Source organism: Rhineura floridana, chromosome 6, assembly GCF_030035675.1.
Source record: "Rhineura floridana isolate rRhiFlo1 chromosome 6, rRhiFlo1.hap2, whole genome shotgun sequence".
Taxonomy (NCBI): Eukaryota; Metazoa; Chordata; class Lepidosauria; order Squamata; family Rhineuridae; genus Rhineura; species Rhineura floridana.
In genome coordinates this window covers 103,939,651-103,966,086 of record NC_084485.1, presented here as the reverse complement: position 1 = coordinate 103,966,086, position 26,436 = coordinate 103,939,651, and the positions used below count along the sequence as shown (strand labels likewise).

Genomic DNA, 26,436 nt, shown 5'->3' with positions numbered 1-26,436 from the left:
TTAAGGCTGGTCTATTTGGTTGTTCTTAGTGTTGTGCTTAACATGTAGCAAGTTATTGGAATCGCATGTTCCAATCCACTTTTAATCCATGAGCCACTTGTTTACTCAGTTTGTAAAAAGGTCTGTTCAGTTTGACAAGCACAGTGATATTGAGAGATGTCCTTCCTGCATTTGTAGGAAATGTGTGGAAGCGAGGGAGACAGATTCTTAGGATGATGGATTATTGATGTTTTCTTTTTTAATCACTGGATTGGAGTATGCTGCTAACAGGTGTTAGTGGTGGGAAACAATAGTTTATTCGTATTTACATTCATGTGACATCATCAGTTCAAAATAGCTTTTTCCTTTCTGTCTTGACGACAACGAAAAAAAATACAAGTGTCACTTTCTCCTGTAATCAAGGAGAAGCATGAAGGTGAAAGTCATTCTGAGATCATTCTTGGCTTGATTCTCCTGCTCTAATTTGAGTGAATGTAGCTCTGCCCTCTTTGCCATTTCTAGACAGAGGATGAGTGTACAGACTGGCCTGATTCCAGGTCAGAATTCACTATGGCAGATTTGCTGATTTCTGTAGACTTCAGCTGTCATCCAAATGCCCCCCCCTTTCCTAATCCTTACTTAAATTTTGTATTAACATTGGGTAATAGTTGGCATTGTCTTTAACTGTATGAAACCAACCATGGCTATTTTACGTCAAGCCACTGAAACTTGCAGTCATTTGCATCAGTTGTTCCTCATCAGTGGACAGGTAACACTCTTGTTTATTTTATGTCCCACAGTGTATCCTGTCCTTTCTCCAAGAGGCGGCATGCGCGAGGCTGTTGCTGTCATTTTGCCCTCTCCGAAACTCTGTGATATAGGATGAACTTGTGATATGGTGACCTGCCTAAAGCCATACCCACTGAGCTGCTTGGCTGACCAGGGATAGTGCATAAATTGCAATGGTGTCCCTTGAAGTGTTATACAAGTGAATGCATTGATAGCCATTGTAATATGGAAAGCTGCCAGTCTCTTACCTGTCTTTCTTTCCCTCCTTTTCATAATGTTCCAATACTGGCCCTCGTTTGTTTGAAAGCTTGGCAGGAAAAAAGGATGTAAGTTTTAAAAGGAAGGGAAATTTTGCAAGAGGAGAGACTTCCACATTATGAGGTTGCTGGAACAGGTGTAGCCTGGCATCTTCAGTAGTGTGGCATTTTTTTAAAAAAAGGTTTGGAGTCACCCTTAATACATTTGCACTGCTCGTTCAAAGAATGTGTGGAGGGGAGAACGGGATTCCACATGCCGGTTCCGCCTGCCTGTCCCCCCCTCCTCACATTTTGCTCAGAAGAGGGGTCCCATGAACCTGTACACATGCAGGCTCCTCCTTCAGAGTTGCTCAATGCATGGAGGTCAGGAAGCTAAAGCTACTGGTCACATGGAGGACACGGATGTTGGGTGTGGGGCCCAGTGCTCGGGCTAAATGACTGAAAAGGGCTCTGTTGTGATCTGAAACTGTTCCCTTTCTTTCTGTGTGCACCCCTTCCCTGTCATTCAAATCTCACATCAGTAATGAGCTTGCTAGATGGCCTTGGGCAAGCCATAATCTCTTGGCCTTCGCCCTGCCATCTATGACAGGGGAATGGAACTGGCCTGCCTTATAGGCTGCGCTTAAAAAAAATGAGTGCTGCATGAAATATTGGCTCCTCGTAGAATTACAGTTCCTGGATGGAGGGCATGGTTAAGTCATTTTAGCATAACTGTGTAGATGTGTTCTCCATTGCACAATCCCCTGTGCATATATGGTCTGAAGTGCCAGCTCATTCAAATTCTGCCTTGACCGCTCTTGCTGTTCTTCACCAAAACTTGTGGTTATGCTTTTATTATGTAATTCAGTGGCCCCCTATTTTTATATGCCACGAGAAGGGCTTATGGCATCTGTAGGATGTGTTCTTTGAGCTCACTGGGATACCTATAAGAACATAAGAAGAGCCTGCTGGATCAGGCCAGTGGCCCATCTAGTCCAGCATCCTGTTCTCACAGTGGCCTACCAGGTGCCTGGGGGAAGCCCGCAAGCAGGACCCGAGTGCAAGAACACTCTCCCCTCCTGAGGCTTCCGGCAACTGGTTTTCAGAAGCATGCTGCCTCTGACTAGGGTGGCAGAGCACAGCCATCATGGCTAGTAGCCATTGATAGCCCTGTCCTCCATGAATTTGTCTAATCTTCTTTTAAAGCCATCCAAGCTGGTGGCCATTACTGCATCTTGTGGGAGCAAATTCCATAGTTTAACTATGCGCTGAGTAAAGAAGTACTTCCTTTTGTCTGTCCTGAATCTTCCAACATTCAGCTTCTTTGAATGTCCATGAGTTCTAGTATTATGAGAGAGGGAGAAGAACTTTTCTCTATCCACTTTCTCAATGCCATGCATAATTTTATACACTTCTATCATGTCTCCTCTGACCCGCCTTTTCTCTAAACTAAAAAGCCCCAAATGCTGCAACCTTTCCTCGTAAGGGAGTCGCTCCATCCCCTTGATCATTCTGGTTGCCTTCTTCTGAACCTTTTCCAACTCTATAATATCCTTTCTGAGATGAGGCGACCAGAACTGTACACAGTATTCCAAATGCGGCCGCACCATAGATTTATACAACGGCATTATGATATCGGCTGTTTTATTTTCAATACCTTTCCTAATTATTGCTAGCATGGAATTTGCCTTTTTCACAGCTGCCGCACACTGGGTCGACATTTTCATCGTGCTGTCCACCACAACCCCGAGGTCTCTCTCCTGGTCGGTCACCGCCAGTTCAGACCCCATGAGCGTATATGTGAAATTAAGATTTTTTGCTCCAATATGCATAATTTTACACTTGTTTATATTGAACTGCATTTGCCATTTTTCCGCCCATTCACTCAGTTTGGAGAGGTCTTTTTGGAGCTCTTCGCAATCCCTTTTTGTTTTAACAACCCTGAACAATTTAGTGTCGTCAGCAAACTTGGCCACTTCACTGCTCACTCCCAATTCTAGGTCATTAATGAACAAGTTGAAAAGTACAGGTCCCAATACCGATCCTTGAGGGACTCCACTTTCTACAGCCCTCCATTGGGAGAACTGTCCGTTTATTCCTACTCTCTGCTTTCTGCTTCTTAACCAATTCCTTATCCACAAGAGGACCTCTCCTCTTATTCCATGACTGCTAAGCTTCCTCAGAAGCCTTTGGTGAGGTACCTTGTCAAACGCTTTTTGAAAGTCTAAGTACACTATGTCCACTGGATCACCTCTATCTATATGCTTGTTGACACTCTCAAAGAATTCTAATAGGTTACTGAGACAGGACTTTCCCTTGCAGAAGCCATGCTGGCTCTGCTTCAGCAAGGCTTGTTCTTCTATGTGCTTAGTTAATCTAGCTTTAATAATACTTTCTACCAGTTTTCCAGGGACAGAAGTTAAGCTAACTGGCCTGTAATTTCCGGGATCCCCTCTGGATCCCTTTTTGAAGATTGGCGTTACATTTGCCACTTTCCAGTCCTCAGGCACGGAGGAGGACCCGAGGGACAAGTTACATATTTTAGTTAGCAGATCAGCAATTTCACCTTTGAGTTCTTTGAGAACTCTCGGGTGGATGCCATCCGGGCCCGGTGATTTGTCAGTTTTTATATTGTCCATTAAGCCTAGAACTTCCTCTCTCGTTACCACTATTTGTCTTAGTTCCTCAGAATCCCTTCCTGCAAATGTTAGTTCAGGTTCAGGGATCTGCCCTATATCTTCCACTGTGAAGACAGATGCAAAGAATTCATTTAGCTTCTCTGCAATCTCCTTATCGTTCTTTAGTACACCTTTGACTCCCTTATCATCCAAGGGTCCAATTGTCTCCCTAGATGGTCTCCTGCTTTGAATGTATTTATAGAATTTTTTGTTGTTGGTTTTTATGTTCTTAGCAATGTGCTCCTCAAATTCTTTTTTAGCATCCCTTATTGTCTTCTTGCATTTCTTTTGCCAGAGTTTGTGTTCTTTTTTATTTTCTTCATTTGGACAAGACTTCCATTTTCTGAAGGAAGACTTTTTGCCTCTAAGAGCTTCCTTGACTTTGCTCGTTAACCATGCTGGCATCTTCTTGGCCCTGGCGGTACCTTTTCTGATCGGCGGTATGCACTCCAGTTGAGCTTCTAATATAGTGTTTTTAAACAACTTCCAAGCATTTTCGAGTGATGTGACCCTCTGGACTTTGTTTTTCAGCTTTCTTTTTACCAATCCCCTCATTTTTGTGAAGTTTCCTCTTTTGAAGTCAAATGTGATCGTGTTGGATTTTCTTGGCAATTGGCCAGTTACATGTATGTTTAATTTAATAGCACTGTGGTCACTGCTCCCAATCGGTTCAACAACACTTACATCTCGCACCAGGTCCCGGTCCCCACTGAGGATTAAGTCCAGGGTTGCCGTCCCTCTGGTCGGTTCCATGACCAACTGATCTAGGGAATAGTCATTTAGAATATCTAGAAACTTTGCTTCTTTGTCATGACTGGAACACATATGCAGCCAGTCTATGTCCTGGTAGTTGAAGTCACCCATTACTACCACCTTTCCTAGTTAGGATGCTTCCTCAATTTCATATCTCATCTCCAGGTCTCCCTGAGCATTTTGATCAGGGGGACGATAGATCGTTCCCAGTATTAAGTCCCTCCTGGGGCACGGTATCACCACCCACAACGATTCTGTGGAGGAGTCTGCCTCTTTTGGGGTTTCGAGCTTGCTGGATTCAATGCCTTCTTTCACGTATAGAGCAACTCCGCCACCAATACGTCCTTCCCTGTCCTTCCGATATAGTTTATATCCAGGGATAACCGTATCCCACTGGTTTTCTCCATTCCACCAGGTCTCCGTTATGCTCACTATATCAATGCTCTCCTCTAAGACCAAGCACTCCAGTTCTCCCATCTTGGTTCGGAGGCTCCTAGCATTAGCGTACAGGCACTTGTAAGCAGTGTCTCTCTTCAAGTGTCTTTGGCACTTGTGGTTAGGCCTGTGGTAATTTTGCTCTTCTGAATTTATATCCTGTGCCCCTGCTCTCACAATGCCTACTTCTAGGCCTACCCCTTTTAAAATTTCATCATTGCTTTGGTTTTTATCCCAGGGGGGAGGTTTATTCCGAACCGGACCTTTCTCAGCTCCTGTCGGGTTTCCCCCCTCAGTCAGTTTAAAAGCTGCTCTGCTACCTTTTTAATTTTAAGTGCCAGCAGTCTGGTTCCATTCTGGTTCAAGTGGAGCCCGTCCCTTTTGTACAGGCCCGGCTTGTCCCAAAATGTTCCCCAGTGCCTAACAAATCCGAACCCTTCCACCCGACACCATCGTCTCATCCACGCATTGAGACTGCGAAGCTGGGCCTGTCTGGCTGGTCCTGCGCGTGGAACCGGTAGCATTTCAGAGAAAGCCACCTTGGAGGTCCTGGCTTTCAGCATCCTACCTAGCAACCTAAATTTTGCTTCCAGGACCTCACGGCTGCATTTCCCCATGTCGTTGGTGCCAACGCGCACCACGACCACTGACTCCTTCCCAGCACTGTCTACCAAACTATCTAAACGACGGGCGATATCCGCAACCTTCGCACCAGGCAGGCAAAACACCTTGCGGTCTACACGCCCATCACACACCCCACTGTCTATGTTCCTAATGATCAAATCACCCACTACAAGGATCCCTCCACCCCCTGGAGATATATCCTCAGCACGAGAGGATAGCTGCTCATCCCCCAAGGAATGGGTCCCTTCTAAGGGATCGTTTCCCTCTTCCTCAGCTGGATGCTCTCCTTCCCCGAGACCATCGTTGTCCATGATAGCAGGAGAGCTATCATCGTTGGAGTGGGACACAGCTATAACGTCCCTGAAGGCCTCCTCCACACACCTCTCTGCCTCTCTCAGCTTTTCCAGGTCCGCCACCTTGGCCTCAAGGAAATGAAGTCGTTCCCGGAGAGCCAGGAGCTCATTGCACCGAGAGCACACCCACGACTTCTGTCCAACAGGCAGATAGTCGTACATGCTGCAGGCGGTGCAAAACACTGGAAAGCCCCCACACCCCTGCTGGCTTCTTACCTGCATAGTTTTGTTTAAGGTTTATTACGTCAATGGGTTGGAGACTGCGGTTTAGTTGAGATCAGGGAACAGACGGGCAGAGTGGGGGGCCCTGGCCTCCTCACCCTGCTGCCGAACTCGCTCTGCTGCTTAACTCGCCTTGACGCTTCGTCAGCTGGGGCTCCCTCTAGCTCGTGGAGCAGGCTCCCTCACTAGGGTGCTCTGACTTTATATGTGTGGCTGGTTCCTCCCAGCTACTGCTGCCAGCCAATGATGTGTTACTTGAGGCTGATGGCTATCAGCTGGGGCTTAACTCTTTAGTATTCTCTCAGGCTTCCTTCCTTTGAAGGCAGGAAGGCAGGCTTCCTTCCTTCCTGAGCGAGGGGCGGGGCTGTTTAAGACTATAATGGTGTGCAGACTTTATTTGCTTTCCCGTGTCTCCATGTTGCCCTAGTAGTCATTCACTGACTTGGCTTTTCACTACATTTCTTCATTTTGAACACCCATCCTTTTTTTCCCCTCCCACTCTCGGGAGAGACATGGCAAGCCCAGTATGCAATCAGAAACCTAGACCCAAGATACCTGCAGCAGTTCTTTACTTCCAGTTGTTTCCTGGTGGGCAGAGTTATTTTGGTGTTTGACATTCGGATTCAGAGAGGGTGTGTTCGGGCATATATAGAATGCTTGGATCGGGGGACACCAGTGGAATAAAAATGGCCTCAGTGACTCATTGTGTGACTCAGTCCAGTCACTTCTATAGGCCAGTATCCCTTGGCTGCTTGAATCACCAAATGAAGATAATCAGTGGCTTAAAAGTCACAATTTTACCACAATTTAATTACAGTTTCTTTATATACCATGTGCTGAAACCAAAGAACCGGGCAATGGCATTGTTGAGTCCTTATAAATTCATCATTTAACGAGCGAAAGATTTTCTGGCAGTGGAATAAAACCCCAGTCTTGGCAGGATGCCTTGGATAGATCTTTAGTGGTTTCATTTTAACTCCAAGTTAATGCAGATTGATTCTGATGCTCTAACTAAAAAACATCTTGGAGGCTGATGTTAGTGACCTTGAAGGACGCTGAGCTTTTCTTTCTGAAGCATGTTTGTTATGCGTGCTTATGGAAATTGGGTCTTTCCACTGACTAAATATTTTTGTATTTTGTTTGAATTATAGCTGTGAACAAATTAATGGCTGTAATATTTAAATGTGGGAATAAACTATGCAAGTGACAGATAGTGATAAGGCAAACTATTGTTTGGGGGCAGCATATGTGTAATGGTTTGTGGTGTAAAGTGTGCTTCTAGCTTTGACCCTATATCAGGATGGCAAAACCTCTTTTCCAACAACAGCCACATGCGGGAAATGTTTCATGGGTCACACGTTGAGCAGTTTGCAGGGCCACCTCTCACTCTTATAAAAGTGTATTGAAAGGGGTTAGGATTGGTAATGATCTTAATGCAGGCATGGAGAATCTTGCCCTCTGGGTGTTGTTGAACCACAGCTCCCATCATCCTTGACTGTTGGCCATCTGGCTGGGGCTGATGGGAGTTGGAGTCAAACAACACCTGGAGGGCCCCAGGTTCCCTGCTTCTGTTTTAACTTGAGATCATCGCCACCACAGCCTTTCTTTCTCACATACACTCTTGTACATACATGTGTATACACACGCCTCACATGCATCCATCCACCCACTTTGTTGCACTTTTCCCCTATCCGTACTTATCTTCTAAGTCTTCTCTTTCTCATTCTTTCTTGCATCTTTTATTATTATTACTATTATTCAGTATATTCTATTTATATTTATATATTATGTATGTATAAATTATATTTATATATTCTATTTATATTAGTATATATATAATATAGTATATTCTATTTATTAGTTTAAAACAAATACGATTAAAACAATAGGGTGGACACCCTCCGACTATGAATCTGAGTCTTTAGGGCAGGGATGGGGAAACAGGCCCTCCAGATGTTGTTGGATGATAACTCCCATCATCTCTGTTGGCTGGGGCTGATGGGAGCTGGAATCCAACAACATCTGGAGGGCCATGTGTGCTGTCCCCCAAATACCCTAATTAAAGGCCGCTCTTGCACATACCACATTAATTTCAGTGGGACTTAAGCAGAAGTACCCTGAGCTGTGCCCCTATGGGCAGTTCACATAGTTAAAATCAAATGCACACAATGTTGCCCTTGCTGCCCTTGGTCACATGAATATCTGAAATCACATTATTATTATTTATTAAATTTTATTTATACCCCGCCTTTCGGCCAAATGCCCTCGGGGCAGCTTACAAAGAAAAATAAACACAGATATAAAAATACAATAAAAGCAATACAATTTACAAAAATTAAATTAAATAACAAATAACATTATAATAACAAATAAAATTAAATAACAAATAACATTACTTTCTAATAAATACTGCACTTTATGTAGTAAACTAGCACAGTAGGGCTAAGCTAAACCTTTCTCTCTACTGGAAGATATAATGCTACAAGCCCGTTCACAGATAAAGGAACAGGACTCTTGAAGCAATTTCCTATTGTTCCAAGGGTACTACACCCTATGGTCATGGAAACTGCTGTCAGATGCTTCTTTAAGGGACAAGTGGGTCATTGCATCTGTAGATAGATCGGTGGTCTATTATATCTAGGGCTAAGTGGGAGATATTTTGGGTTTGTGATAGAGAAAAGCAAGAATTCTCAGGAAAATGATTTCTAGGCTTTTCTTAAGTGCCTTCAAAAGGGGAGAAATGCGGGGGGTCATGTGTTGCTTACATTGCTTATCTTTGTTCTAGGGTTAAATGGCAACAGTCCTGTCAGAGGTTGTATATACAATAGCAGGGATGGGGAACCTGTGGACCTCCAGATGATGATGGACTACAGCTCCCATAATCACTGCCATAGGCCATGCTGGCTGCAGTAGATAGGAGTTGGAGTCCAACAACATCTGGAGGGCCACAGGTTCACCGTAATGCCATTCACACAGAGCATGCTTTCCACATCTGGCACCTCAGCTGCTAAACCAGCATCCAGTTCCAATTGGTCAATCATAATGACTGATTGCTACTTTAAAGCAGAGCTTGGAAAAGTTACTTTTTTGAACTACAACTCCCATCAGCCCAATCCAATGGCCATGCTGGCTGGGGCTGATGGGAGTTGTAGTTCAAAAAAGTAACTTTTCCAAGCTCTGCTTTAAAGGCAACCTCTGAGCTTCCATTGATTTCAAAGTGTTTAGTGTTTGCCTGCCCAAAAGTGTGCAGAAATTGACGCGATCAATTTGTGTCATTATAATAATCCATTTTCCTTTCCAGGCAGATCCTGAACACAGATGCCTTTTTGCAGGTGGAAGAAATTGCTTGGTGTCCTCTTGGAAATCGCTAGCAGCTCTTTCACCTGCTTTTAACTAGTGAAATACAGCAAACATTTTGTGCAACTTACAGAGTGTTTTCTTTTAAAGAAAAAATCATCAAAATCTCCAAACTGATCTCCAATTCTGTTCTGATGAAGCAGCAAGTCTCACAAGCCACATGAAAGGAGTACCCTGTGTGAATAACACTGACCATCTTCCAGCAATAACACAGCTGTTGAAAGGGCTTAATCACTCAGACAATGGATGCAGTTCTGAAAGGGAATGTTTGCATGCAAGTAACCTGATATTTGACTAGATGGGCTCCTGAAGGAGAACTGGAGGGGGTGAAGCTCAGGAGACAGTAAGAGAGACTTTTCCTTCTCCAACTGGAAGAAATCTCTTATTTGGGGCTAGCACAAAAGGCTCATTCTGAAACGAGGAAGGCCACTCCAGTAATTTGTAAGTAATTTTATTCCTCTCAGTGAGTCAGAACTCTGGCAGTCTTCTGCCTCCATCTCCCCATTTGTGCTTTATTCCTCTCTGCCGTAGCATTCTCTGGTTATCTCTGAATAGCTCTTCCTCTGCTTGCCTCAGGAATTTAGGCTCCGCTTGCATGGCTGTGAGCTGGCTCCTTGCCACCTCCATGAGCAGCGAATCAACATGGGGACTGGCAGTGCTCCTGTGGGGTTGCAGGTGTCGGGGGCACTGCAGCTGCATGCCAGGGGCTGATAAACTCCACCTGGAAACACCCTTTGCCTAGCTACACAGTTTGCTTTGAACTTTAGCGTCATACATTTGTATCCTGCTCTTCCTCCCAAAAGGAGCCTAGGGCAGCAGACAACATGCGGTAAAAACAAAACATCTTTATCCAGATACAGACTGGGAACGAGGTGTCCCAAACACTGCGGGCACCTTCGTAAGTGTAGCCAAACTAAAATTGGTCTTTTACATAATAATGAGTTTTTGTTGCTTTGTATCCTACACCAGAGGATGGAGATGGGGTAGGCTGATCTATCCAACAAAACTCAGGGTTGCATGATTCATAATGGGTCTTTTGGTGGAGGGGTGTGTGTGTGTGTGTTCATCCAAGCTCTTGCTAAACAAACAGCCAGAGGGGTGGGGGTGGACCTGGATAACAGTTAACCTAAGTGCGAGGGCCATATAGCCGTCTCTGCTTTACTGATTGGTGGTAGGGTTTCTTCACATTTCTAAACCAAAGAACAACACCAGAATCATTGCAAGATCAGTTGGTCATGGAACCGACCAGAGGGACGGCAACCCTGGACTTAATCCTCAGTGGGGACCGGGACCTGGTGCGAGATGTAAGTGTTGTTGAACCGATTGGGAGCAGTGACCACAGTGCTATTAAATTAAACATACATGTAACTGGCCAATTGCCAAGAAAATCCAACACGGTCACATTTGACTTCAAAAGAGGAAACTTCACAAAAATGAGGGGATTGGTAAAAAGAAAGCTGAAAAACAAAGTCTAGAGGGTCACATCACTCGAAAATGCTTGGAAGTTGTTTAAAAACACTATATTAGAAGCTCAACTGGAGTGCATACCGCCGATCAGAAAAGGTACCGCCAGGGCCAAGAAGATGCCAGCATGGTTAACGAGCAAAGTCAAGGAAGCTCTTAGAGGCAAAAAGTCTTCCTTCAGAAAATGGAAGTCTTGTCCAAATGAAGAAAATAAAAAAGAACACAAACTCTGGCAAAAGAAATGCAAGAAGACAATAAGGGATGCTAAAAAAGAATTTGAGGAGCACATTGCTAAGAACATAAAAACCAACAACAAAAAATTCTATAAATACATTCAAAGCAGGAGACCATCTAGGGAGACAATTGGACCCTTGGATGATAAGGGAGTCAAAGGTGTACTAAAGAACGATAAGGAGATTGCAGAGAAGCTAAATGAATTCTTTGCATCTGTCTTCACAGTGGAAGATATAGGGCAGATCCCTGAACCTGAACTAACATTTGCAGGAAGGGATTCTGAGGAACTAAGACAAATAGTGGTAACGAGAGAGGAAGTTCTAGGCTTAATGGACAATATAAAAACTGACAAATCACCGGGCCCGGATGGCATCCACCCGAGAGTTCTCAAAGAACTCAAAGGTGAAATTGCTGATCTGCTAACTAAAATATGTAACTTGTCCCTCGGGTCCTCCTCCGTGCCTGAGGACTGGAAAGTGGCAAATGTAACGCCAATCTTCAAAAAGGGATCCAGAGGGGATCCCGGAAATTACAGGCCAGTTAGCTTAACTTCTGTCCCTGGAAAACTGGTAGAAAGTATTATTAAAGCTAGATTAACTAAGCACATAGAAGAACAAGCCTTGCTGAAGCAGAGCCAGCATGGCTTCTGCAAGGGAAAGTCCTGTCTCAGTAACCTATTAGAATTCTTTGAGAGTGTCAACAAGCATATAGATAGAGGTGATCCAGTGGACATAGTGTACTTAGACTTTCAAAAAGCGTTTGACAAGGTACCTCACCAAAGGCTTCTGAGGAAGCTTAGCAGTCATGGAATAAGAGGAGAGGTCCTCTTGTGGATAAGGAATTGGTTAAGAAGCAGAAAGCAGAGAGTAGGAATAAACGGACAGTTCTCCCAATGGAGGGCTGTAGAAAGTGGAGTCCCTCAAGGATCGGTATTGGGACCTGTACTTTTCAACTTGTTCATTAATGACCTAGAATTAGGAGTGAGCAGTGAAGTGGCCAAGTTTGCTGACGACACTAAATTGTTCAGGGTTGTTAAAACAAAAAGGGATTGCGAAGAGCTCCAAAAAGACCTCTCCAAACTGAGTGAATGGGCGGAAAAATGGCAAATGCAGTTCAATATAAACAAGTGTAAAATTATGCATATTGGAGCAAAAAATCTTAATTTCACATATACGCTCATGGGGTCTGAACTGGCGGTGACCGACCAGGAGAGAGACCTCGGGGTTGTGGTGGACAGCACGATGAAAATGTCGACCCAGTGTGCGGCAGCTGTGAAAAAGGCAAATTCCATGCTAGCAATAATTAGGAAAGGTATTGAAAATAAAACAGCCGATATCATAATGCCGTTGTATAAATCTATGGTGCGGCCGCATTTGGAATACTGTGTACAGTTCTGGTCGCCTCATCTCAGAAAGGATATTATAGAGTTGGAAAAGGTTCAGAAGAGGGCAACCAGAATGATCAAGGGGATGGAGCGACTCCCTTACGAGGAAAGGTTGCAGCATTTGGGGCTTTTTAGTTTAGAGAAAAGGCGGGTCAGAGGAGACATGATAGAAGTGTATAAAATTATGCATGGCATTGAGAAAGTGGATAGAGAAAAGTTCTTCTCCCTCTCTCATAATACTAGAACTCATGGACATTCAAAGAAGCTGAATGTTGGAAGATTCAGGACAGACAAAAGGAAGTACTTCTTTACTCAGCGCATAGTTAAACTATGGAATTTGCTCCCACAAGATGCAGTAATGGCCACCAGCTTGGATGGCTTTAAAAGAAGATTAGACAAATTCATGGAGGACAGGGCTATCAATGGCTACTAGCCATGATGGCTGTGCTCTGCCACCCTAGTCAGAGGCAGCATGCTTCTGAAAACCAGTTGCCGGAAGCCTCAGGAGGGGAGAGTGTTCTTGCACTCGGGTCCTGCTTGCGGGCTTCCCCCAGGCACCTGGTAGGCCACTGTGAGAACAGGATGCTGGACTAGATGGGCCACTGGCCTGATCCAGCAGGCTCTTCTTATGTTCTTATGTTCTTAAGGGCTTCTGTTTTGTTTTCTCCTCATTCTCTTCCACTTCTGCCAAAGGACACCTGCCATGCTTTGGGAACTGCTGCTTTTATACCAGCAATTTTAGTTAGATCAGCAGCAAGGTAACTAGTCCAGCACTGCTATGTGCTGAAACCGTTTCTAACAGCAACTCTTTTCAGCGTTGAAACTGAGAGGGAACATACCCCCCATGCCACGCACACAACTTGAGAGGTAGTGAAAACAAAGATGCTTTCACCTGCTGCTGCTCTAAGTGGGTCTTCCCAAAGCTACCAGTGGAAGATAGAAGTGTCTCATGTTCCCTATGCAGGACTTACATTTGGATATCTGTATCCTTCACCAGCTCCAGTTATAATCCATGTAAGGATGAATGCATTTAAATGATGGCGTTGTCAGACTGGGGAAGGACTACACCTGAGACATGGCCACAAGAAACATCTCTCAGGGTCAGATTGCAACACTGCATGATCCTGCTCAGAACCATCTGATGAACCCTTTTTTCCTTGAAAATGTTGTATTTGCTATGGTATAGTGGTTCCGTTCCCATACAACAAAACGACCAGGTTATCTACAATTTTTGGCTGGCGTTGCTGGCCAAGCCAAAAACTGTAGCCGCCAAGCCGCCTGCCCTTTCCAGCCTTTTCCACAGATAAGATGGATGGGGAGAGGAGCATGCTGGATGCTGCTGTAGCTTTGGGCAGGGATGTCCAACGCCCATGTGCACACATCCTTCCTGAAAGAAGGACAGGTGAGGAGAATAGTCCGTTGGACACAGCTGCCTGAAGGTGCATAGTGTGCCTTGGGGCAGCTGCATGCATCCCACATCCCACCTGCTTTTCCTGCTTCAGAACAGAAAAGTCAGTAAGGGGAGAGTTGCTGGCTTGGCCCTGTGTGTCTGAGGCACTCCAGAGGCCTTGGCTGTGCCACTGCCAAATAGCTCTGAGTTTCTCCCAATTGTGGAGCTGGTGAGGTCCCCACGCAAACTGCCAGGAGGATCTCTGCCTCCCTTTGCAGCTTGGAAGTTGGTGGGACAGCTGGTCACTTGTCACATTTGCCAGAGGGCACCCTCCGCACTTATGAAGCCCGGAAGTAGCATGATTTTCTCATATTTCCAAACAATGCTATTGGCATGCTCAAGTTGCAAGCGCTGTCACTGTGGGCAGTGGTGTCTTTATTTTTAGATCATTGTGGCGTGAACAAAGTTTTTGAACTTGTAGAATTAGAAAGGGAACTGGAGGAGTTTGAGTCTACAGCTTAATCTGCAAGGGAGGAATGGTTTGTGGAATGTTAAGTCAAATTCAGAGGCAAGACTTTGTACATGGCTTATGTAAGAAAATGCAACACATCTCTATCGTGGGCGTTTAGTGTATAGTATGAAGGTAATGCTGGTCTTTACTCTTGTTTCACAGGCAAGTAATGTGTATGTGTTTGCAGTTAGATGTTCCAGTGTTTAAACTTGTCTGATAGCACATGAATGGTTCTGTGATAAAAGTTTATTACAGGCGTTGCTGAACTTCTCAAGTTGAAGAGCTACATCTATCAGAGAACAATACCTGCAGTACCCATCAGCATGTTGTTGACTTTTAAGCACCCCCTGGGGCCTCTGCTTCTCCCTCCCTCTCCCTCTCTCTCCCTCTTGAGAGCCGCGACTGAAGCGTGGGCTACAATACAGCTTCATGGTCGTAGGAGATGAGTGGCTCCTTGCACTCTGTTTAAGGCCTTTCCATCACCAGGATGTAGCTGCACGTCAATACATCAACATTCAGGAAGAGCTTGGCAGGGAGAGGGCACCTTAAGGTGCCAGGCACGCCTCTGTAGGACAGGAATTCTGCAGCTCGGGCTGCTACCGAGAATGTCCTCTCTCAGACTGCTTCCCCCCCCAACTCCTAAGGGCAGTGGAACTACCAAGAGGGCCCCCTCTGTCCATCTTAACATACTGGAAGGTCAGTAGGGAGGCAGGTGGCCTCTCGCGTATTTGGAGCCTAAGTCAGTTAGTGCTTTAAGCACTCGTGTGAGCACCTTGAATTGGGCCTGGAAACAAAATGGCAACCAGTGCAGCTGTTTTATAGCAAGAGTTACATGAGCTCTAAGTGGAACCTTGGCCAGTAACTGGCTGCTGCATTTTCAACCAGTTGCCATGTTCATTATAGGACAGCCCTTCCTGTATCTTTCTTAAAGAGCTGCATCAGCCTTGTGCCCTTTTCCCATTGCAGCAGAGCAACATGTGGTGTGTGCAGAGGAGAAAATGTACAGCTCAGCCACCACTTAAGCAGGAAAAGGAGAAAAGATTTAATCTTACATATATTAACCTGCTTTTCCATTAAAAAAATGATCAAGGCAGGGGCTAAGGATAAAATCTAGTATATAATAAATAAGCAATATTGTGGTAAAACCATATGGAAATCAGGTAAGAGCAGATTAAAAAGGTCAGCGCAGTCAGTTAAAATGTAACTTCATTGAAAATTTAGAATAAAATGGGAACTCATCTGCTTGGTGGCGGGTTGATATAGACATAGGCTGGAGCTCCCAGCACAGGTAGCTCTGCTGCACCTACGCCCTTGATTCCGACACCATCCAGTAGCACCTACCTGGAAGTACATGGGCACCCACCCATGTTGGTGTCTGCTTAAGAGTGGTGGCTGAGCAGTGCAACACATTCTACCCATATGGTATTTTTTCATTCTCTTCCATGATTTGGGTGGGGGGACCCATATCCCATGCTGTCCTTGAACATTTCACAAGGCCTGTATAATCTCTTGATCCTAAGCATGTTTTTAACACCAGCAGAGTTCAGTGTGACTTCCTACTAAGCAAATTTATTTATCTTAGTTATTTAGTCAATTTATAGACAGCTTACTACAGTATACATGACATATCTCAAAAGTGGTTTACAGTAAGGAGTCAGTCTAAAATAACAAAGAATCAAGGACTCAATGCAATATATGTATACAGGTAATACAGATAACAAAAATAATTAGCAAATGAAATTTTAAAAAATCAACTACTCAGACTATAAAATACTAAAAATAATAAACAGTGATCAACAGTCAGGAAATGCTTGAACAAAAATATTCTCAGTAAGCGTGTGAAACATGACCTCAGCACATCTCACTGTGCCTGTTGGGGCTCACACCCATATGATTGCAGGTTTTGTATGTTCACTGCTGCTGTCAGTCAGATAGATGAGTACTGCAATGTTTGTTTTCCTGTCCTTCATGCTCTTCTTGTCTGGAAAACTGTTAAGAGAGCTGAGGTTCTTTTTAGTTCAGTTTCTGTGACAAAATCCAAATTGCCACACAGTGGCCATGTTCAGACATGATGCTTAAACCATAGTTTAGTGTGACAGGAGTGAACTACAGCAAGCCTTGGGCTCACACTCTATCTTTCTCTGGCTTTTATTTCTACAGCTTATCATCACTGAAATCCAACAAACTGGTTAATATTAACTATGCTTTGTTTAACCAAGCCAGCTTCACAACAGTTTGACCTTGACTTGTTTCTAATGAACCATACTTAATATAAGCCAAAGTTTGCTGGATTTTGATGACATGACAAGCTACATCTACTCTAAACTAGAACCAAAAAATTTAGCTCTGCTAGAGAGGGAGGAAGGAAGTGTATGAGCTGAGGACTCACCAAGGTTCATTCTCATCAGGCTAACAATGGTATGAACTCTGAACTGGGCCAGCGAGGAAAAACAATGCAATATGACTATTGCTGCTCATAGACTATCAGGATAGGAGTTTAAAGTCATTGGTTGAAATGTGGGTTTTGGGCAGAGATGGAATTGTATTCCATAACTTTACACAAAAACACAAAACTTGTGGAAGGCAGAGGAAGTTCTTGTTTTGTGTTTAGGATTTTTGCCCAAATGACAGCAAAACCTCTACTACTAATGTGCCATTTTCAACATTTGCAAAACTCATCTGTGCTGTATGTATGACTTTAAATTGCATTTAGAGTTTTGTTTTAATCCTTTATATCTTGCCATTTTAAGAGAGTTTTGTGGATTTACATATTCAGCTATTTACCAAAAATGATGATCTTTGACATAGAGACTTATATTTTAAATCTGGAACATGCAGGTTGTAGATAGCTTGGAAAGCGGTGGGGGGGGGGAGAAGCCAAAAAACGTTGTTGCTCCCATACAGAAGAGAAACACCTCCAAGCATTGTATAAATAGAAGGTCTGAACCACAAAACTCTTCCACACCCGTTCCCAGCACTAGATGAGCGTCCCTCCACGTAATCTCAATAAAATTATAACTTTGAAACTGGTAACAGATGTGTAGGCCAGCAGAGCTTCAAAGAAACTGTCTTTCTCAACTGCAGGCTGGAAATCATGCATTTTGAACCACAAAGAACCATTGTTTTCTGCAGCTCTTGGCACTGATGGTTGGGACTAGAATCTTAATAGGCTGCAGCTTCTTGTGTGTCAAGCTTCTGATGATGTGTACAATGTTGGGCTTGCAGATGGATTATATTTATGCCAAACACAAGTAATATTTTTGTGGTCTCGTATAAAAACTACAGCCAAGGTTGTAGCTGCCGATAGCTCAAAATCAAGAGTAACTTGTTGTGGTTCTAGCTCTGTCACAAAAATATTTGAGTCAATAGAATATTTAGAAGTATTTTAGTAATAGAATGCATCTAAGAGCCTGTGGATTTATTGGCCTTGTTTGCAGAATATGATAAGCCAATCAGTGTTTTGTAGTAAGCCAAACTATGGCTTACTGGGTCCTCGTGAACATGCAGACTACTGGAGAGGAGCTGACAGCCACTTTGCTCCACCCTGGTTGTTTTTGCTCCTCTGCAAAGTTTGGCTCAGTATGTTATCTGAACCCAGCTGCAGCTAAGAGCAAACCTTGGCTTAGTTCAGCACAGCAGTGAAAAGGACTGGGAAGGAGCAAAGAGGCTGAAGACTCTTCTCTGGGAGTCTGCATGTTCACACAGCCCCAGTGAGTCACAGTTCGGCTTATTGTGGTATGAGAATCAGGCCAATGTATAGAGCTATGAAAGAGAGTGCCACTCTAAACTAATTAGTGTACACAGTGAGTAAGACTTCATTCCAGAACACTGAAGATCTGACAGCCTGGATTTTTTTCTCTTTCAAGTGCGCAGCAGGCTAAGCTTTATGTATAATCTAATCTCCAAATGCGTGAATAAATGTATCCTGCAAGCCAGTGGCATGTTAGATGCTTGTGTTGGTTTTTATGATTTGTCCAATTCCTTCAGTAATGAGTTTGATTGCTTTGTTCTTGCAGAAGAAAATGCAGAAGTTTTGTTGGATGTCTCCATGGCGTACCGCGATGATATGTTCAGTGACTGGCAACAAATGGCACAAGCAGTAGAGACCCGCAAGCTCAAATGTACCTTCGGAGCTCCAAAAGTAGGTTCCTCGCATAAGAAACTTGATTTCTCAGTATCTTATGTATCGGAACACATTTGTTATGCAAGCTTTCCATCTCTATATATTTGTATTGATGACATTTTAATTGTATATTTTGGTTGTTTTAAATTATGTTCAATTATTTTACTTATTAAATTTATATTAAAATATATTAATCATTTCAGTAACTCAAGCTAGTATATTATTTTGCCCAATTTTGTAATTCAGCTTTTCTTAAGGTTGAGTTCTGATCCTTCAAAGTTTTAATAAGCTTTCAAATGTTCCACTCTAGTTATCCTAAGAGCATACCCAGGGCTGGACCTTGGATACATAGCATCCTGGGCAAGGAGTGCGTTCAGTGCCCTTCTCCCCATGGTCAGTTTTTCAGGGTCACCCAGAGGGTTTATGGGGCCAAGTGCGATGTTGGGAGGGGCCAAGTGCGATGTTGGGAGGGGCCAAGTGCGATGTTGGAAGGGGCCTTGCCGCTTCCCCCTATGAGGACCCATGAATGTATGTACAAAGCTGGGGGCCACATGCGAGAATTATTGAATGCACAGACTACACGTGAGAATTCTCAACTGCAGCTCCTCCTTCCCCTGGGATCAAGCAGAATTTATAAGTGCAATTCATTTTTTCTTACATGGGGATAAGGGAATAGGGATCGGGTTGTGCTTCTCCTGAGTACCTCCTCCAAATTCCAAATCTCTGTGCAACACAGCGGTATTATTACACATTTTAATTTTAATATTTTTGCTTTGCAGCAGTTCCTATCTTTCAGTAAGCATTCTTTATTTTAGAATCTCCATTATTTTTGTCTTTAAAAATAATAAAGAAAGGTTATAAATAAAAAGTATCTAGCCGCCCTCTTACAGCATACGGCTTTATTTTATTATTTATACATTGTGCTTATAGTGTTTATAGTATTTGAAGTGCTAAGTGCTCAGTAACGTTTCCTCAAAATAAATCTGTGTTCACTGATTTTTACCTAGCAGAAATGACATCATAGTGGAAATTGAAAGCAGGATCATTTCTGTAGTTAGTACCCAAACAACCTGTGGAACCTGGGGGGGGGGGAAGTTACAGACACTTGTTGCCACCCTAGCTCACTGCAGACAGTACATTGAAAGATCACAGCCAGTGAGCTCCGCTAGGCATACCTGCACAGCATCTATTGCATCTGTTAGAGAAAATCTTTTTGAGCCTGCTGCTTTAAGACCTAAAGAAAGGTCAAGGGGAGGCAGATGTTACCTTGAACTCAAGATGTATGTTCATGAGCCTTTTCCAGAGGCCATTTTCCCCTTACTCTTGCTTAAAATTCCTATGAGGCTGTGCTTTGGCTTGTAGTAAGATCTTCAGCTCTCCATCTCAATCAAAATGTGACATTTCTCGTGAGCATGGAAAATGTAAGCCCATTGCGTAGGAGACTTGACTCTGAAATGTTGTACTTCCGTTTTAACCCTTAAGTTATGAGCATTCCATCTCCTGTGGATGCCTTTTGCAAATACAAGCTTCCAGCATCCTAGTTTCTTTTTTTGGTGTAGCTTTCCTTATATTGAATATGTTGAGTAATATCCAGTATCCAATATACTCAGAGCAGACCCATTGAAATTAATGGACTAGTTTCATTCATTTCAGTGGGTTTGCTCTGAGCAGGACTTAATTGGACCAACCCATTGTTTTAACAAATGTTCACGATTTCTTCCACCCCATGTGTGTGGGGATTGAAAGGATATTTTTCTTTTTAGTAGCTGTACCAGTTACGCTTATGTGAAAGATAGGTTTTGAATGGAAAGTATTAACTAAATGTATGTTATATTATTTCTCTTACATTCCACACTTCCTATGGCTGAATAATTGTGGTGTTTGGAGTTTATTTTTTTTAAAAAAACACTTTTCCATCTCTCATTACCCTCCTGGGCTAAAATAATCTGTCATTTTGGAAAATGTTATCATTTTTATGAGCACTCACAAACTAATGCTGATGGTTGTGTCTTTCCCCTTCCCGATGTTCCAACAGACCAAAGAGCATGAAGGCAAATTCTATGACTGTGAGGTACTTCCATTCATGGAGATTGGAACTGTTGTTCACAAATTCTACCTGATCAATATTCGTCTACCAGTGAACGAAAAGAAAGGTGTCAATGTGGGAATTGGAGAAATCAAAGATATCCGTCTAGTGGTAAATGTTCTTTATTTAAACTCTGTGTTGATCTCCTCCCTGTAAACTTAAAAGCGCTGAAGTTGCTAGCAAACCTAAATCCAGGTGTTAAAACTTATTTCATATGGGATAGTCTTTGGAAGATGGTAATTTAATTTCTGTTTGGTTGAATGGAACAAGAAAGGAACATTAGAATTGTGGATGCCTATGGAGTACCACACCCACCGCAACTGGAAACTCTGCCATGATATCTCGAAGTTTTGTTTTGGTTTCTTCTTCCTCTTCCTGCTGTCGATAAAACACCAAAAAATTCCCTGGGAAGTTGGATTGATTCCTACACCACCCTGGGAACTGTAGCTCTGTGATCAGAATAAGGGTCACTTAACAACTCTCAGCACCCTTATCAAACTACAAATTGTGTCTTCACCTGTTGTGCCTATGCTCAGAATTTTGAAAAGCCGTCCATTCTTTTGTACATTAATAAATAAGAATCTGTTTATGTTACAATATTTTCATGATTAAGTAGCCTTTTAAAAGAATTTGCTTGATGCACTTCTTCACAGGGGTTTCTTCCCTCCTCAAATAGTTTGTTTCTTGAGCCTCACCATGCTGTTGCAAGGTATTGTGGTTAATGCAGAATGGATCCTGTGCTTGGAAAGTAAAGAAATGCAGCATTTAAACTTGTTCTCGCTTCCAGGGTATCCATCAAAATGGAGGCTTTACACAAGTGTGGTTTGCAATGAAAACCTTCCTTACACCTAGCATCTTCATCATCATGATTTGGTACTGGAGGCGGATCATGCTGATGACACGGGCACCTGTCCTCCTAGAAAAGTGAGTGAAGATCATCTAGGACACTTTGTAGACTGCAGAACTTAGGAAGTTCAATATGAATTTGGTAAGGGGGAAGAACTCATGTAAGTGGTTAGTGATGGAATGGCAATAAATGACTCTTCCATTGGCTTTGATGGGCTTGTGGCAGTTCATTCAGTAGTCAGATGCGTTAACCCATCATAGGTTTTTGCTTGTATATTAAAAAGCCTGTTAGGCTTCATTTCCTAAGTTTGGCTTGAATGCATCAAGCCTGTTGTATCTACCTCCATGAACTCCAAAGAATCACAAAACTTCCTGGCTGATCATCACATCTATGGAAAGTTCTCATTGCAATAGGTCTGGAACAAATCAGCTAAGAGAGGGATTGCTTGTTCATAGACAATCTAGATCAGTAGTTTCCTTTTAAGATGGAACTTGCTGGCTAATCTTCCAGTGAACTTTTTGTAAGATTTGGGGGCGGGGAATAGTAAATCATACCAGTGTGACATATTAATTTGAATGGGAATGGCTAACTGTTGTCTTTCTTTGAACATCACTTGAATGTCTTGAGTTTCGTTGGGATGATCATAGTGGCAATTTCTCTGGAAAAGGTTCTGAAAGTATTGTTGTTTTTTTCCAGAGTAATCTTTGCTCTTGGGATCTCTATGACCTTCATAAACATCCCAGTAGAATGGTTTTCTATTGGATTTGATTGGACATGGATGTTGCTGTTTGGAGATATACGCCAAGGAATCTTCTATGCAATGCTTTTGTCTTTTTGGATTATCTTCTGTGGAGAGCATATGATGGTAGGTGTAATCATATGCATTTGTGGGCATAATACTGTGTGTGTGGATTTTCCTCTTAAGAAAAAAAAAATTTAGCTACTGGGAAAATATTTTAGAATTTGCTTTTATTCAGCAATCAGCCAAACAGGATCTGTATATGCATTTTTTAGTCAATGAATTTCAAGCAAAGGAGATTGCTCATATGCAGGTCCGCCCTTAGCATGTGCGGGGCCCGGGGCAAAAGCATAGTTGCCCCCCCCCACACATTCTTTCTCTCTCTCTATATATATATATTTAGAGAGAGAGAGAGATTTTATTTACGAATTACATACATACACACATACATTATCAATAAAATTCTTAAAACAATAGGGAGATTTGGAAATGAATCATGAACCTTAGAAATCAGGTTTAAACATTGCAATGGTGTCGCATATGATAAGTTTTCCTCATTGCAGAAAATACTTTGTGAGTGATCGAGTATGTGGGACTGATTTTTTCCTTTTGTTCCCTTCCCTCTTTCACCTTTTTCATTTTCACTGGGGTGTTTGTTGGGGGTTCTTGTTTGTTTCTCTTTCCCCCTCCTTAGTCCCTTTGTTGGGGGTTGCGGCAGCCCCTGTCCCCCTGTCGGGCTCAGTCCTCCCTTGTTTTACGAGCCTTGCCTGAGAGTCTGTGGCTGCAGCTCCCCTTGCAGCCTTACACCCATCCTTGCCGCCTGCTTCGTTCCCTCTTAGGCTCCAGGCAGCAGCGACGGATTGCATTCTTTCAGTGGTTAGGAGCTCGCTCCTGCAGCTCCCTTAGTAGACTGTTGCTCTGCCCCTCCCCCCACCAGCTCGCTACTGCAGCCGTGAGAGAGACACTCTCCAGCTCGCTTCTGCGACAGTAGGAGCACGAGGAGGCCCATTGTTTTCAGATGGTGGCGGTTCTCCTCGCTGGCCATTTTACAGGTCGCAGGAGCTCCTTGGGACTGTACATTCCCTTGGATGCCATTGCTCCTTTTAGCTTCCCAGCCTGACAATGGGCAAAGCCTGGCAGGCAGGAGGGAACTCATGGCACCACATTTATTCAGATCGCCAAGTGCGGGGGCCCCCAAAGCGCGGGGCTGGGTGCAACTGCCCTGCTTCCCAGCCCCTAGGGGCGGCTCTGCTCATATGTTGAGGAAGACAACTGGGTTTGAGATCTCACTATCTTGGCTGTTATGACCCTTTGGAAAATCATGAAATGTAATTGTCTAATGCTGGTAAAGAAATTTTAAAACTGATTCCCAATAGAATGATCACATTTTCAGGTCTGTAGGTCTTGTGGGGAGTGGAGCTTGCTTGCAAGCTCTATCAGGTGGTCAGAGCAATCCTGAACATGCCCAGGCAGTAGCAGGGCATGATAAAGCAGCATAGCACTACTGCATTTGAAACCCCACCACTCAGGCTGGTCGGGGTAGAAGGCCAGGGGGCAGGCAGGCTAAACCCTGGAGCTGGTATAGCGGTCAGGCCCAAATTGGGCCTGATGCCGTCAAGTGGATCGTGGGCCAGCTCAGTCCCTCTCTGCACCCAGAAGATCGATCCCTTTTTGAGGCTTTCTGCAGGCCTAAAGCCAGCAGGAATCACACCAGTGGGCAGAACACTGAACTCCGTGGCAAAGTGACATCGGCATCACTCTGCAAGTAGAGGCCTGAGGAGCTGCATACTAAAGCCCTGCAGTTTGCAGTTTATTTAGTAGCTAAGTAGAACACCAACACAATTTCTTTTAAAGTATGCTTCACTATACTATGCCTTGCAACAGTCTGCTTGAGTGGCGTATTTATTATACAGGTGAAATGTTAGGTTTGTTTTTTTATCTCATACTTCCCATTTGCAAATCATTCTGCTGTCTTCTATTTTTTATTTTATTTTTAGGATCAAAGTGAAAGAAATCATTTCTCAGCTTACTGGAAACAAGTTGGACCGATAGGTGTAGGCTCCTTCTGTCTTTTTGTCTTTGACATGTGTGAGAGGTAATTGCACAGCCTTTTTTAAAAGAGCATTTCCATAATCTTAATATGTTCAATTTTTTTTATTTATATCCTGCTTTCCTATTAGAATAACCAAAATGGCTTGTGACAATAAGAAAATACAGCACTGAAACACAGTAGCATTCTGGTCTCACGTGCTGAAATGCTGGTACAGAGAGGCTTCTACCCAAATTCCAAGATCCTGTTTCACAGTGTGGCCTTTTTGTAATAACAGTATAGACCTGCAGGATATTTGTTCCTTTCTTGATATTCGCATTAAATGATTCCCTTTTTGTCACTGCAGCTATGTTTGCATTTGCATCCAGAAGCTCCCCCATCAAACAAAGAGGTGTTGTCATGTCACATTTTTAAGATTTAAAGATCAGTAAAAGAAGTTATGATGTAACTAAATGGCTTCTCCATTTTGGGCTCAAAACATAATTTACAAGAATGGCCTGGGATCTGCTGATGTTTGGTTTCCAGCAAATGTTTGAATGCGGAAAGAACTAGATACTACCAAACTTTTGTGGCTGCCACCAAAACTAATGGAACCTTGTCTACAGCACCACTACCACCACCACCGGCCCCGTAATTTGTGGTAATGAAATGCATGACATGATGTAGATCACATTATGTGTTTCCTTGCTGTGCACTGCAGGCTAAGCAGCCAGTGATGTGGAATGAGGATAGTCCAAGGTATGTTTGTCATATCATGCATTTCATTACAGTGTGTTATGAGTGAAAGAGAAGAGGAGGATGGAGGCACAGGGCTGCTATGTTTGGCTGCTGCTTGTTTTTTTTAATACATCTAATTGCTCCCCAAGTCTCCTCATATAAATGGAACCAAGCATGATCCTGTGCCATGGTTCATTAGAGTTACCTCCCCTTCTTTCTTAATTCTAGACTTCCTGGTGATGAAGAGACAACAGCCCCCTTTTCAGTTATAGCCTGGGCTTTGATAACTAACATCAATCAGATCAATTTTAGTATACAAAAAAAAAAAGTATAGACTATACAACTACTTTAAAATCAATATAAGATGCTGGGTTTTAAAGGTTCTTTGTAGGACCTCCTGGATTCACATGTACCTTCCCAAGCCTTAGGATCAGTGTCTGAAGCCTGGTGTCTGTTCCACCAGTGAGAGCAGTTGTATCGGAGACAGAGCCTTTTCTGTGGTGCCCCTGCATGTCTGGCAATACATTTGGCTCCCTCCTTTTTGGCCTTTCGAGGGGCCCTTTAGGCTTTGGGGTGAATTATGGCGCTGTATTTTAAGAATGGCTGCTGCTGTTTTTATCTGAGTCGCTGGCTGCTGCTCTTCTAACATTTTCATGTTGTTTTTGTTTAATCATTACGTTAGGAACATAGGAAGCTGCCTTATACTGAGTCAGACCATTGGTCCATCTAGCTCTCTGTTGTCCACATGGACTAGCAGCAGCTCTCCTGGATTTCAGACCACATTCTCTCCCAGCCATACGCTCTCACCATATGCTCAGAGGCACATGTTACCAAATTCTTCCAAGCTACACAGGAAGTGGATTGGACTGTGAAAGACCAACCCAAATGGTGTTTGCATTTTGACCAATTTGTAGGGCAGTCCAATATCTCAGAGACGAGGTCAGGTCTCCTGCTCCCCTGGTGCATTCACTATAGCTGTCCAATTTCCCTGCTTTTTAAAGTTTGATAGAAATAGCTGTGGGCTATAGGTATATTCTTAAACCACAAGGTTTTTTGCCTATTAGTGAATTTCCGTGCTTTTTAATCTGGGAGGTAAGAAACGGGCTCCTGTGCAAGTTTGCTGAGAATGGATTGATCATTTGCATGCTTATTGAGTTCAATGGGATTTACTCCCCTGCGGTCATGCTTAGGATAAGTGAAACTGACCATAGAGGATGGGGAGGGGAGGGGGAGGAGGAGGGAGGAGAGGAAACGCAGAGGGGAGAACTGGGATGGGAGCAGGCAGGAGGGGGAGGGGAGGAGAAGGACAGGTTTGATCATTTGCATGTTTATTGAATTCAGTGCGATTTACTCCTGTGCAATCATGCTTAGGATAGGTAAAACTGACCGGGGGGGGGGGAGGGAGGGAGGGCTGGAGTGGGCAGGGGAGGAGGAAGAAGGAAGAGGGGAGGGGAGGAGGAAGGGA

At 43.5% G+C, this 26,436-nt stretch overlaps 1 protein-coding gene across 2 annotated transcripts in view; it reads left to right on the top strand.

The window, feature by feature from the left end:
• Positions 1-26,436, top strand: part of WLS (Wnt ligand secretion mediator) — a 75,158-nt gene that overhangs the window by 34,765 nt on the left and 13,957 nt on the right. For both annotated transcript variants that reach the window (XM_061633392.1, XM_061633393.1), the window contains exons 3-7: positions 18,426-18,550; positions 20,568-20,729; positions 21,406-21,542; positions 22,162-22,330; positions 24,202-24,299. In XM_061633392.1, the coding sequence (XP_061489376.1) occupies positions 18,426-18,550; positions 20,568-20,729; positions 21,406-21,542; positions 22,162-22,330; positions 24,202-24,299 (691 nt within the window). The remainder of the gene's footprint in view (positions 1-18,425; positions 18,551-20,567; positions 20,730-21,405; positions 21,543-22,161; positions 22,331-24,201; positions 24,300-26,436) is intronic.